The sequence below is a fragment of the Moschus berezovskii genome, chromosome 1 (genome assembly GCF_049115385.1).
Source record: "Moschus berezovskii isolate FMDL1 chromosome 1, NW_MosBer_1.0, whole genome shotgun sequence".
Classification (NCBI taxonomy): Eukaryota; Metazoa; Chordata; class Mammalia; order Artiodactyla; family Moschidae; genus Moschus; species Moschus berezovskii.
The window spans coordinates 79,263,418-79,277,933 of record NC_142460.1 but is presented as its reverse complement, the minus strand read 5'-3'; the positions used below and the strand labels follow the sequence as shown (position 1 = coordinate 79,277,933).

General features: G+C 39.3%; 1 protein-coding gene across 7 annotated transcripts in view; it reads left to right on the top strand.

Annotated features, from left to right (window-relative positions):
- Nucleotides 1-14,516, top strand: part of CFAP44 (cilia and flagella associated protein 44) — a 148,057-nt gene that overhangs the window by 30,146 nt on the left and 103,395 nt on the right. For all 7 annotated transcript variants that reach the window (XM_088837006.1, XM_088837002.1, XM_055424566.2 and 4 more), the window contains 6 exons: nt 607-721; nt 4,066-4,230; nt 8,195-8,350; nt 8,937-8,984; nt 9,593-9,692; nt 10,342-10,436. In XM_088837006.1, the coding sequence (XP_088693132.1) occupies nt 607-721; nt 4,066-4,230; nt 8,195-8,350; nt 8,937-8,984; nt 9,593-9,692; nt 10,342-10,436 (679 nt within the window). The remainder of the gene's footprint in view (nt 1-606; nt 722-4,065; nt 4,231-8,194; nt 8,351-8,936; nt 8,985-9,592; nt 9,693-10,341; nt 10,437-14,516) is intronic.

The following is a 14,516-nucleotide window of genomic DNA, read 5'->3' as shown; positions in this document are numbered from 1 at the left end:
TACTAGACACTCTTCTAAGAGTTTTTTTTTTCAACAATTTCATAAGGTTGGTGCAAATAATATTCTCATTTTACACATAAGAGAATGAAGATACAATGTGATCAAGAAAATTAGTCAGAGTTACATAGCAAGTAAATTAGAATTTTTGGAAAGTATTTACATCCTCTAAAGCGGTACTATGTAGTAGAACTTTCTTCCAGGGTGGGAGAGTCCTGTACTGGTCAGTCTAGAGACACTGGCCACGTGCAGCTACTGAATTCTTGAAACTGGTTGGTCTGAATAAAACATTAATTTTTAAATTTTATTTAATATTAATTACTTTAAATCTAAATAAAAAATAGTCAAACGTATGGCTATGGCATAGGACAACACAACTCTCAAATGTAAGATTGACAAAGGCAAGAAGCTTTTTCTTTTTGGACTGTTTTGCTTGATGCCGAATTCATGTTGCCTAGAGCTTTGCCTGACAGGTAGTTGATGCTTAAAACAAATTAACTGAATGAATAGATAAATGAACTAATATGTGACTTTTAAATGTGTAAATGGCTGACATTAAAGTTGAAGTAAGATTTCTTTTAGGTGTATGCAGTCTCTCATTGTTTGCAGGTTCTGGGAAATGGCTCTGACATTCACAGGCCTCAAACTTCAGGGTTCACTGGGTCGATTTGGCAAAACAGCCACTACCGATATAGAAGGTTACATGGAGCTCCCAGATGGAAAGGTGAGTACAGCTGCTGTTCTACAATAATGAAATTAATGAAATGAAGTGATTTACATGCATGAAAGCATGCTATACAGTCTAAAAAGCATTGCCAGTATTATCAATAACAGATACTATAATTGTAAATATAATGAGCATTTAATTTTGCCTTTTCAGATTATCAGTTTTAATTCTGTGAAACTAGTCCACATGTACATATCATTTTGTCTTTACTAAATATTATACGTACATGAAAGTATTCAGGCATTTTCATATATTAATGTAGTGACATACTTATCACTTTTAACTTTAATTATGTCATGGAGTTGCAATGTCTATAGTGTTTCTCTCCCTCCTGTCTTCTTCACCATGATGCTTCAAGAGGATTTTCTGGGTCAAAGGTTATATACAGTCTTGCAGCTTTTGTTTTTATTACCAGATTATTGCAGAGTGTCAGACGCGACTGAGTGACTCTCACTCACTCACTCACTCACTATTATTCAGGAAGATTGAGACATTTTATAGTGACATCTGCAACACTGCAATTTTTTTTAAAAAAAAGCTTTTAATTTTGTATTGGGGTATACTCGATTAACAATGTTGTGATAGTTTCAGGCGAACAGTGAAGGAATTCAGCCATACATATACATGTATCCACTCTCCCCCAAACTACCCTTCCATCTAGGCTGCCATGTAATTGAGCAGAATTCCATGTGCCATACAGAATTCCAACAAAGTAGGCTGTTGTTGAGTATCCATTTTAAAAACAACAGTGCAACATTGCGATTTTAATTGATTAGTTTAGTCTTTTCTTCATATAAAACTTATAGACATATTGCCTGTAGGATAAATTTTCCATTAATATTGTTTTTGGCTTCCTAGTAGGTTGAGGTGTGGGCTTCCCAGGTGGTTCTAGTGGTAAAGAGCCCACCTGCCAATGCAGGAGACATAAGAGATGTGGGTTATATAGTATTTGTGATCATCTCAAGTATAAGAAAGTGCCAATATACAAATACTACTCTGAGAAACCAAATGGTCTAGTCATTGCCTAGTGGAAAATTGTCAATTTGAAATAATGATGTATGGGAGGAAATAAAAGGCTTTGGATGCTGGCCAAATCATTAATTATATATCTAAACCTATAAGATGATGATAAATCATTCTAGCTTCAAATTCTACTAAGAATTAGGCTAAGATCTGTTCTGTTCAGTCACTCAGTCGTGTCCGACTCTTTGCGACCCCGGGGACTGTAGCCTACCAGGCTTCTCCACCCATGGGATTCTCCAGGCAAGAATACTGGAGTGGGTTACCATTTCCTTCTCCAGGGGATCTCCCCGACTAAGATAAAGATCATTAAAAACTTGGTTTGAGATATATCTTAAAAAGGCTCAGTAGAGTTTGTGTAGATGTAGGGGAGAAAAGAAGTCATTTTAAATGAGAGACACAAAAGGAAATATTTAGAGTTAAGAGTAAATATTTTATATTTACAGCATTAATTTGGAGCACTCATCTTGGGAAGGAGTGGGAAATTAGATTGAGAAGTATGGTGGGCTCCTAATGTACAAGGACTTGAACAGTCAGGCAGAACTATTAAGCAATGGAAGAGTAGAGCTACAAATGGAAAAACTTATTTATAAGCTTGGCCACAAAATGCCAAGCAAGTTAGGAAAATGGAGTCACGGAGATGAGCTCAGAAGGAAGATACTGCTTTTATCCAAGAAGACATGATGAGAATCTGGACTCTTCTCAGGACAAATGGAAAAGGAAAGCTAGACATGAATGACATTTCAGAAAGGAATGAATGATAGACTTCAGTGACTTTGGGTGGCTTTAGTTACTGGACAGAAAAAAAGAAAGTCTAAAGAAAGACAAGTGGGCTGAGGTTCAACAGATAGAATAGATAATAGGCAGGCTGGAGAAATAAAAAAATAGACTGAGTAAGGTCATAAGTGACTCTCAGGGAGAGGACCATGGAACTGCAGAGTCCTCGAGCAGGTGGGCAAGAATTGGATCAGAGTTCCCCAAAGGACATTTCCTGCAGTATTCTTTTAAACAGAAGCTCTGTGAAAATAAGACTTTCCTGGTCAAATTCCTTTGTACCTAAACATTTCTTATGATGATTCCCAGTGAACACTTCTGTATTAAAGCTTCCAAGGGGTTCTAGAGAGAAGAAACTTGTTTGACTTTGTTTATCCTAGCATATGTTTACTGAGGCAGCATTAGTTGAGTGCCTGGTTTAGAACCCTGACTCCTGGGTAATTTGGGGCAAGGTAATAACCAGTCCATCCTAAAGGAGACCAGTCCTGGGTGTTCATTGGAAGGACTGATGCTGAAGCTGAAACTCCAATACTTTGGCCACCTCATGCGAAGAGTTGACTCACTGGAAAAGACCCTGATGCTGGGAGGGATTAAGGCAGGAGGAGAAGGGCATGACAGAGGATGAGATGGCTGGATGGCATCAATGACTCAATGCACATGAGTCTGGGTGGACTCCCGGAGTTAGTGACAGACAGGGAGGCCCGGCATACTGTGATTCATGGGGTTGCAAAGAGTCGGACATGACTGAATGACCAAACTGAACTGAACTGAATTAATGTGCTTCAGGTTTTTTTTTTTTTTTTACTTTGTAAGATGGGGGATAATAATAGGACTTCCATTGGCCCTATGGTTTCTTTGTGCCAATGAGAAAAACTGTGCCCAACCTGTACAACTGCACATGGTATCCGCGATAAATGTACCTAGTTTATATGGTTTTTAGGATTAAAGAATAATATGTGTTAAGTGCTCAAGTAATGCTTGTCATGGAGTCAATATTCAATTAGTATTACTTACTATGTAATACTAGTTCGATATCTTAAGAGTTGGTGTTTGGTGCTACATACTTTGGGATGTGCTGGATTAAACGCATTAATGTGAGGTGGTTCCAGATGATTGTCCTTGTTTGAAATTGGATATTGTTCTGCTATAATTTGCGGTAATGGCCTCACAGTTTATCAAACATCTTATAACACTTGATGATTATCACTCTCCTCTATCAAGAACTTTAAACATATCTCTAAGTTTTGACCCAGTAGTTCCACTCCTGGGTTGTGTCCTTAAGAGATGTACAAAGAAACCTGCAGATGTGTTTGAAAAATTTAACCACCAACATACTGCCTGACATCATTATGTAAAACTACATATTGTGATAAGTGGTTGTTTCTGGGGTAGTGAATTTTCATTGCTGTATTTTCTTATTTTAAAAATTGAAGAGTTTATTTTCATAACCAAGGAAGATCTGTAAACATCTCTCACTAGCTATTTGAGGCAGATATACATGGTTTTCTGTCTCAGTGTACATTCTTTCCTTTCCTCACACCTGCCAGGTGCTGTCAGGCTCAGAATGGGGCAACATGCTGCTTTGGGAAGGAGGCCACATCAAAGTGGAGCTGAGTCGAGCTGCAGGCAAGCCTTGTCACCAAGGTCCCATTAACCAGATAATGCTGGATGAGGGTGAAGTCATCACCATTGGGTCAGATGGATGTGTTAGGGTAAGTTTTCTTTAAACTTGGACAGTAGCACCTGCATCAGTGTCTTGTAGGTCACCCTATGGGTTTTATCAGGTTGTTTTTTTTTTTTTTCTCACAAAGGTCACTTGAAGAAGATCAGTGGTCATTTACTTCCAGGGCCAACTCATTTTAAGTAATGCGTCTCTTGTGGTAGACTTATAGTCGCTAATTCATGTCTGACTCTTTGTCAGTCCCTTGGACTGTAGCACACCAGGCTCCTCTGTCCTGCACTATCGCCCAGGGTTTGCTCAAACTCATGTCCATTGAGAAGGTGGTCCTGTCTAACCATCTCATCCTCTGCCCCCCTCTTCTCCTTTGGCCTTCAATCTTTTCCCAGTGTCAGGGTCTTTTCCAGTGAGTCAGCTCTTCGCATCAGGTAGCCAAAGTATTATAGCATCAGCATCAGTCCTTCCAGTGAATATTTAGGGTTGATTTTCTTTAGGACTGACTGGTTTGATCTCCTTGCAATCCAAGGAACTCTCATGAGTCTTCTCCAGCACCATAGTTCGAAAGCATCAATTCTTTGGCACTCAGCCTTTTTTATGATCCCACTGTCTATGTAAATTCTAGTCAACATTCATTAATATCTTGCCACTGAAATTTTCTGAGGGGACCTTTTGTTATTCTGTTGTTGAAATAGTAGCTTCAGAAAATGAATTAGCCCAATATTAACAGTGGACTCCAATGTCCTTCCAAAATGCGGTTATAAATGGGTCATTTTCTAGGGACAACAAGGTCAGCCATTTATTTATCTATTTATTTTTACTGATTTTACCAATTAGAAATACACAGGTGAGCTGATGGGGTTTGCCAGTGGATGTTCCCCTCCTGTTACCCCATATACTAATGAACTTACTTGTCCTCACCCATGGACACCGTCCTGCCCACAGGACTAATCTGGGACGCTGCTTCTGCATCTTGGTCTTTCTGGCTGTTGTCACACCTCTCCTCCCATCCCCCATGTGTAGTTACCCTGCTGTTGCTGGCCAACCTGCAGTCTTCCAGTTTACTTTGCGGTCCCCTCAGTATGTGTTTCTTCTGGGGCCTTTCATAAGAAAATATTCTTAAGGTAGTATTCTCGGGACATTATTTAGGAAGTGGTATTATCAGTGGCAAGAATACACAGAAGAACTGTACCAAAAAGATCTTCACGACCAAGATAGTCACGATAACGTGATCACTGACCTAGAGCCCGACATCTTGGAATGTGAAGTCAAGTGGGCCTTGGAAAGCATCACTACGAACAAAGCTAGTGGTGGTGATGGAATTCCAGTTGAGCTATTTCAAATCTTGAAAGATGATGCTGTGAAAGTGCTGCACTCAATATGCCAGCAAATTTGGAAAACTCAGCAGTGGCCACAGGACTGGAAAAGGTCAGTCTTCATTCCAATCCCAAAGAAAGGCAATGCCAAAGAATGCTCAAACTACCGCACAATTGCACTCATCTCACACACTAGTAAAGTCATGCTCAAAATTCTCCAAACCAGGCTTCAGCAATATGTGAACCATGAACTCCCTGATGTTCAAGCAGGTTTTAGAAAAGGCAGAGGCACCAGAGATCAAATTGCCAACATCCGCTGGATCATGGAGAAAACAAGAGAGTTCCAGAAGAGCATCTATTTCTGCTTCATTGACTATGCCAAAGCCTTTGACTGTGTGGATCACAGTAAACTGTGGAACATTCTGAAAGAGATGGGAATACCAGACCACCTGACCTGCCTCTTGAGAAACCTGTATGCAGGTCAGGAAGCAATGGTCAGAACTGGACATGGAACAACAGACTGTTGTTCCAAATAGGAAAAGGAGTGCGTCAAGGCTGTATATTGTCACCTTGCTTATTTAACTTATATGCAGAGTACATCGTGAGGAATGCTGGGCTGGAAGAAGCACAAGCTGGAATCAAGATTGCTGGGAGAAATATCAATAACCTCAGATATGCAGATGACACTACCCTTATGGCAGAAAGTGAAGAGGAACTCGAAAGCCTCTTGATGAAAGTGAAAGAGGAGAGTGAAAAAGTTGGCTTGAAGCTCAACATTCACAAAACAAAGATCATGGCATCTGGTCCCATCACTTCATGGGAAATAGATGGAAAAACAGTGGAAACAGTGTCAGACTTTATTTTTGGGGGCTCCAAAATCACTGTGGATGCTGATTGCAGCCATGAAATTAAAAGATGCTACTCCTTGGAAGGAAAGTTATGACCAACCTTGATAATATATTAAAAAGCAGAGACATTACTTTGCCAACCAAGGTCCGTCTAGTCAAGGCTATGGTTTTTCCCGTGGTCATGTATGGATGTGAGAGTTGGACTGTGAAGAAAGCTGATTGCCGAAGAATTGATGCTTTTGAACTGTGGTGATGGAGAAGACTCTTGAGAGTCCCTTGTACCGCAAGGAGATCCAACCAGTCCATTCTAAGGGGGATCGATCCTGGGTGTTCATTGGAAGGACGATGCTAAAGCTGAAACTGCAATACTTTGGCCACCTCATGCGACGAGTTGACTCATTGGAAAAGACTCTGACGCTGGGAAAGGTTGGGAGCGGGAGGAGAAGGGGACGACCGAGAATGAGATGGCTGGATGGCATCACTGACTCTGTGGACATGAGTTTGAGTGAACTCCGGGAGTTGGTGATGGACAGGGAGGCCTGGCGTGCTGTGATTCTTGGTGTTGCGGAGAGTCGGAGACGACTGAGCGACTGAACTGAACTGATTATCAGAAGTAAGACCTTTTTTTTTTTTTCTGGCTATCTGGATACTCTGACACTTACTGAGCTTACTTATGACTCAGACAATATATTAGAGCCATGTCTTCCACAGTTTGTCCTCTTGTCCATTGTCTCTTTGAACCCTGTTAAGTTTAATTTTGTTCTGTTATGCTCATTTCTCTGAGAATCTTTTATGTCCTTCATTATGTTATACAACACATTCACTATCTTTCCAAGCATATGTCACCCCCAAATGCATCAAGATACCAAGTGGAGGAAAACTTCAAGAGAAGTTGGATACTTCACAGAGGATTCCTTCATGGCCGTCACTAATTTCTAAGCTTGCTTCCCCTTTGCAAAGCCCACCCTCATCTCTTCAGTCTTTTATATTGTAAATCTCTACCTCGCGCCCTTTAAGAAAAACCCACTCCAACTCCCAGGAATTTAGTCTGACCCTAGGATCTGGGACTCTCCTCCACGAGGGTACTCAGTAGGACAACACCGGTCCTTCCCAAGTCTGAGTTGCTGAGTCTAGAATGATGTAGCAGGACGTGTCTGCAGAACCATCCAGCCTGGGCTTTGGCATCTCCCAGAGGATGTCCCTCCGAGTCTCTCTACCACGTTAAAAACCGTGCTCCCTCCTTCTTCCCCAGTGCTCTTCTGGTCTCCTATCCTAAGAACAACAGTCGTTTCCTGACTAGTACAGTCTAAATCCACGATAAGGAAGAGAAACATTACCGCATGCAGATGTTACCTAATTCTTTATTTTCCCCCCCTGCTTAATGAAGATTGTGCTTGAATCATTCAGCAAGAAGATCTATGTCTCCTTTCTAGGGTCCCACGGGTCTAATATAATACAAGGCTTGTCATAATGTTTCAGTGAATGACTGAACCATTTATTCCTTACAGTCACTTTATATGCAGAAAGACCTGATAGAAACTTTGAAATAAAGTTTACTTTGGGCAAACTAGAATTCTTATTCAGAACAGACTTTTTCTCACTAATCTCCATAAATAAGAGGAAATTATGATAATTCATTATTTCTCAGAGTAAAATCTCAGAGGTTAGGTTTTGTCTGGTGTTTTAATTATATCTACTCATTTTAATTTTCATGAAATAAGAAATGACTTGAAAAAATTGGAGTCTTTCCTGGCATAGAAAATATATATCCATTCTGACTTAGAAAATATATATTCAGAAACTGCTAATTCATTAAGGTATTTTCTTATTTTTTAAGATATGGGATTTTGAGACTATAGACACTGCTGATGTTGTAGATGAGTCTGGATTATTAGAGATTGAGCCCATTAATGAACTTCAAGTAGATAAGAATGTCAAACTCTTCTCTATGATAAAAATGAATGAAGTTGGAAATAACTTTTGGTTGGCTCAGGTAAGATACACCATTTTCTCTTTGCTCTTTAAAGTTATCTGGACATAAGATTAACATAGTATTATAGTTTACTGTCACTGTAAATCCACAGAACTATCAAGACTGCTATTGATAGTATAATGAAGAGTTCCCTGAATTCTGATATTTAGAAGTGAAGTGAAGGTCACTCAGTTGTGTCTGATTCTTTGCAACCCCATGGGCTATACAGTCCATGGAATCCTCCAGGCCAGAATACTGGAGTGGATAGCCTTTCCCTTCTCCAGGGGATCTTCCTAAGCCAGGAATCGAACTGGGGTCTCCTTCACTGCAGGTGGATTCTTTACCAACTGAGCTATCAGGGAAGCCTAATATTTAATTGACCTATATTTTATACACAGAAAACCAATTAGCATTTTTACTATGTTAAACTGACTACAAGGCTTATGAGACTGCTTTATTATGTGGTTGCTATTATTAAATTTCAACCACATTTTAAAATATATATGTGTTGTTTTTGTTGGTCCTTTAAATCATAAAAAGAAAATCCTTTAATTTGATGAAATTTCAAAATGATGAACAATATATTATTGAGTATTTAATTTTTTAGGATTCCAATGGAGCCATATGGAAGCTTGACCTTAGCTTTTCAAACATTGTAAGTTGCCTGTTTTTCTCATTTGTTTCAAACTCTCATAGAAAAATGTTCATTATTCTTTTTTAAAAGATACTTTATCTTTTTCCATATTTGATCACTGTTCCCATCAAAAACTTGCTCAACATATCCAAAGAACTTATATTATCTCTTGTTGTGATTTTACATAAAAAATTTTATATGAAAAAGATTCTATCTCATAAAAAAATTTACAAGAAAATTAACAAGAAAAGTGGCAAAGCCTAACATTTTATAGTACTTTATAGTTTTCATAAACATTTGACATTTTAATGTATATTATCTCAAATAATCCTCTCAACTGCTCAGTTTTGTAGGGAGGCAGTTGCCATCATCTCATTTTACTGATGAAGAAATAGAAACTGATATTTGAAGTTACTTGTACCAAATCACACAGCTATCAAGTGTAAAGCCAGCATTCTCTTTCTCCTAATTCTGAACTTCAGCGTTCTTGCTATCTTATAATGCCTTTTCTTATTTCTGTTCAGATGGAGTCATACATGATACAGAGTTCTGTTTGCATTTCTTTAAACCTTGGCTTTAATTCTATGTTAACCTGTCTTTGAGCTCTAATAGAATCTCTCTGTTATCAGACCCAAGATCCAGAATGCCTGTTCTCCTTCCATTCTGGAGCCATTGAAGCTTTGGCCGTCTCTCCTGTCACTTATCTCATGGCCACTACTGGCTTGGACTGTAAGTAAGAACTCATATCTGGCCTTTTGTGTTTTATTTTCAGTACATTTTAAAGTGTGTTTGATTAAGACATTTGGGAATTGTTCCAAAAGGGAAGCCTCCTGATACTAATGAGGTAAGTTTTTACAGAGGGGAAGGGCCCAGAATATAGCAACCTTGGTTATTGTGAGACATAAAAGATATATCAATAAATTACTCATGAAAATACCATTCATCTTGGTATTCTCCACAGCAGTGCTTTTCCTTTTCTTTCCACGTCCTTTCTTTCTTCTTGACTTACAGTAAATCTGTGTGGACTGTGAAAGGTGAAACTGACTCACTAGTCAATCGGCAGTTGTTTTCTTTAGTGTAGTTGTCTCTCAGTATCTGCGGTGGTGGTGGGGCTGGTTCCAGGACTCCACTGATACCAAAACCCATAGATGTTCAAGTCCCTTTTACAAAATGGCGTAGCATGTATTCATGTTTATAAATTACCTGATTGAGGGTATACATGTAAAATTTTAACTAATGTAAAGAAAGACTGCGTCAGTTGATTTTCTATGACATTTCTTGTTATAGTGCTTAGATATAAAGTGAACCATGGTAATTAGAGCTGTTACATATATATACTATATATATAACTTGTTTCTTTAAAACTGTCTTTCTGTAGGCTCTATTAGATTCTATGACTTTGCTGGCAAAACTCCTTTGCTTCAGATGAAATTCAAGCAAGGAGGTACTGCCCTTGCTTGGGTACCACGGCTGGTAAGTTTATTATCATTAATTTTACTAAAAATCTATTTGTAAATATGATATATCAGTGCTATTTCTTAGAAATGTAGATATCTTCTGACTCTGAATCTTAGAGAAGAATAAAAATTCGAACTTAGTTTGTCCATTCAGAATATGATAGAAATCATATCATGACGTTGCTATTGTGTTTTTAATAAAAAGTCTATTCTTATGCCACCTAAAGTTTAGAAATAGTTTTTTGTTAAAAAGTAATTACCTGATAGAACTTTGTGTATCTATCTTCTGTTTGACTCTGGTTCATTCTATGTACTTCTAGAATGTCTACAATATGCTGGGCCTATTTCTAGATTCTGGGAATATAGCAGTGAACAAAAAGACAAAAATACTTGCCAGCATGAACCTTTACCCCAATAGGAGAATGTCACACCCCCATGGGAAATGGTGGGAAAGACAAACAATAAACAAAATAAGTAAATTTATGTGATATGTTACATAATGGGAAAAAATTAGAGCTTTGTTCTAGTTGTCTGTTGCTGTGTAGTAAACCACTCCAAATATAGTGGCATAAAAAAGCAATCATTTTTTTTGCTCACATACTCCGATTTGGGAATTCAGACAGGTGACAGCAGGGATGGTTTATCTCTCCTTCACAGTATCATGGCTTCAGTTGGGGAGATTTGAATGGTTGGGGCCTGGAGTCATCTAAAGGCTTCTTTGTCCCAAGTCTGGAACCTGGGCTGAAGGCTGGGTTAAGCTGTGATGCTAATAGGAGTGCTTACCTGAAGCCCATGCCACACAGAGAGGTCATTATCACAGCATGGTGGCCTCAGGGCAGTCAAACTTCTTCATGGCAGCTCAGGGCTCCAAGATCTTATGTTCCAACAAAGAAGGTAGAAGCTGCTGTCATTTCATGACCTGGCCTTAGGAGTCACATATTATCGCTTGTACTAAGTTAGGGAGTGAAACAGCCACAAGCACCACACAGACTCACAGAGAGAGGAAGTTCAACTATCTTTCTATGGGAGGTATGTCGAAGAATTTGCAGCCATGTTTTTATAAAACGTCATGGGAATATTTGGGGAATGGTTTATCCTTAATCCTTTGAGTTGAAATCAAAGAGAAAATGTTCCAGGCCCAAAGAAGATGTAGAGGTGGCTGGAATGGAGGAGACTTTCATGATGGGATCAAGATCAGAAGGAGAACTCAGGCCAGGAAATAGAAGCAGAACAATGATGAGGCTAGATTAAGTAGCAACCATGGAGTATTTAGATTACCAAACCTGCATCATTCTTTATCTAATCTATTTACACTCTTATCTGAAATCTTTAAAATGCAGCTTACCAAATTGAATCATTTTTTTCAGAGTTTTATGGAATGTTCATAGAGCATTTAATTGTTAGCCTTAAATCCAAGTAATGATCTTATAGATATTATGCTAGAATGTCCCCTTCTCCATACCCTCTTACCTTTCTGGAAAGCTGCATATCATTCTTCACAATTTAGCTCAGGTCAAATATCATCGCCTCTGCCCAGCCCTCCACGAACCCATCTTGAAGGGTACTCCTTCCTTCATGATCTAGGGCTTGTTTAAGGACTGTGTATATACCTCTTTTGTAGCACTTAATCACAGTATACTAAGACGCCTTGCTTCACTGTCTGTCTGTCTCACGAGACTGTGCTCTTCATGACAATACCATATCTTATTCTTCTCTGTGTTAATGCTTCCAGGGCATCTACACTTACTGGTACGTATAGGCACTTAGTAAATTTGAGTAAGCAACTTTCAATTGGAATTGAATATGGTTCTTATTCCCGAGACTTTCATAATTGTCTGGCCTTAAGGGGTGATCACTCCATTCTAAAGAATACCAGGGCTCTTGCCCTTCTCCTAAATGCCTTCCAAGACAGCAGATTTAGTACATACAGACATTGCTAGATTTATATTTCCAGCTAAGACTTTTCTTCTAAGCTGCAGACTGTTTGTCATCTTCATTTTGAGATCTCTAGGGGACCTCAAACTCAACATGTCCAAGATTAAGTTCATGATCTTCTGCTGGTCCCCAGTACCCCTCCCCCCACTTCAAAACAATAAATGCAACAACAGCCCACACACTCACATACCTGGCTCCCTTCCAGGATCTCCTGTCTCAGTAAATATATCATTCTTGACATCTCCCTCTGCCTCATTTCCCATATCTAGTCACCACCAAATAGGACCATTATGAAAGTGAAAGTGAAGTCACTCAGTCGTGTCTGACTCTTTGCAACCCCGTGGACTGTAGCCCACCAGGCTCCTCCGTCCATGGGATTCTCCAGGAAAGAATACTGGAGTGTGTTGCCATTTCCTTCTCCAGGGGATCTTCCTGACTCAGGGATCGAACCCAGGTCTCCCACATTGCAGGCAGATGCTTTAACCTCTGAGCCACCAGGGAAGCCCATTATACCCATCTCTAAAATGTGTCCAGGTCTCTCAGCTCCACTATACCATCTCAGACCATATGACATTAATCAGTCTCCAGGAGTAAAACAGCCATCATTTAAAAAGTCTCCCTACACAAAATAAACTCAAAATGGATTAAAGATCTAAATGTAAGACCAGAAACTGTAAAACTCCTAGAGGAAAACATAGGCAAACACTCTCTGACATAAATCACAGCAGGATACTCTATGACCCACCTCCCAGAGTAATGGAAATAAAAGCAAAAATAAACAAATGGAACCTAATTAAACTTTAAAGTTTTTGCACAATGAAGGAAACTATAAGCAGGGTGAAAAGACAGCCTTCAGAATGGGAGAAAATAATAGCAAATGAAGCAACTGACAAAGAATTAATCTCTAAAGTATACAAGCAGCTTAATACCAGAAAAATAAATGATCCAATCAAAAAATGGGCCAAAGAACTAACCAGACATTTCTCCAAAGAAGACATGCAGATGGCTAACAAGCACATGAATAGATGCTCACTCATTATCAGAGAAATGCAAATCAAAACCACAATGAGGTTCTATCTTACACTGGTCAGAATGGCTGCTATCAAAAAGTCTACAAACAATAAATGCTGGAGAGGGTGTGGACAAAAGGGAACCCTCTTACACTGTTGGTGGGAATGCAAACTAGTACAGCCACTATAGAGAACAGTGTGGAGATTCCTTAAAAAACTGGAAATAGAACTGCCATACGACCCAGCAATCCCACTGCTGGGCATACACACCGAGGAAACCAGAATTGAAAGAGACACGTGTACCCCAGTGTTCATTGCAGCACTGTTTACAGTAGCTAGGACATGGAAGCAACCTAGATGTCCATCGGCAGACATCTAGACAATGGATAAGACAATGGATAAGAAAGCTGTGGTACATATACACAATGGAATATTACTCAGCCATTTAAAAAGAATACATTTGAATCAGTTCCAATGAGGTGGATGAAACTGGAGCCTATTATACAGAGTGAAGTAAGCCAGAAAGAAAAACACCAATACAGTATACTAACACATATATATGGAATTTAGAAAGATGGTAACGACAACCCTATATGCAAGACAGCAAGAGACACAGCTATAAAGAACAGACTTTTGGACTCTGTGGGAGAAGGCGAGGGTGGGATGATTTGAGAAAATAGCACTAAAACATATATATTACCATATGTGAAATAGATCACCAGTCCAGGTTCGATGCATGAGACAGGGCGCTCAAAGCTGGTGCACTGGGACAACACTGACAGATGGCATAGGGAGGGAGGTAGGAGGGGGGTTCAGGATGGGGGATACGTGTACGCCCATGACTGATTCATGTCAATGTATGGTGAAAATTGCCACAATATTGTAATTAGCTTCCAATTAAAATTAATTTAAAAAAATAGTCTTCCTAAAGTCTCCTGTGCATCCTGTCTCGGCCACCTCAGATCCTTCTCTACATTGTACTGGGATGATTTTCCTGAAATAGTAGATCTGATCATGTCACCTCCCCACTCTACATCCCCAAACTAAAAACTGACTCCTTACCTCTCTGGGATGAAAACGATCCTTAATGTGACATATAAGCCATTTTGTGACCTAATGCTTGTGGAAGCACTGTTCCCTCCTCAGTCTGT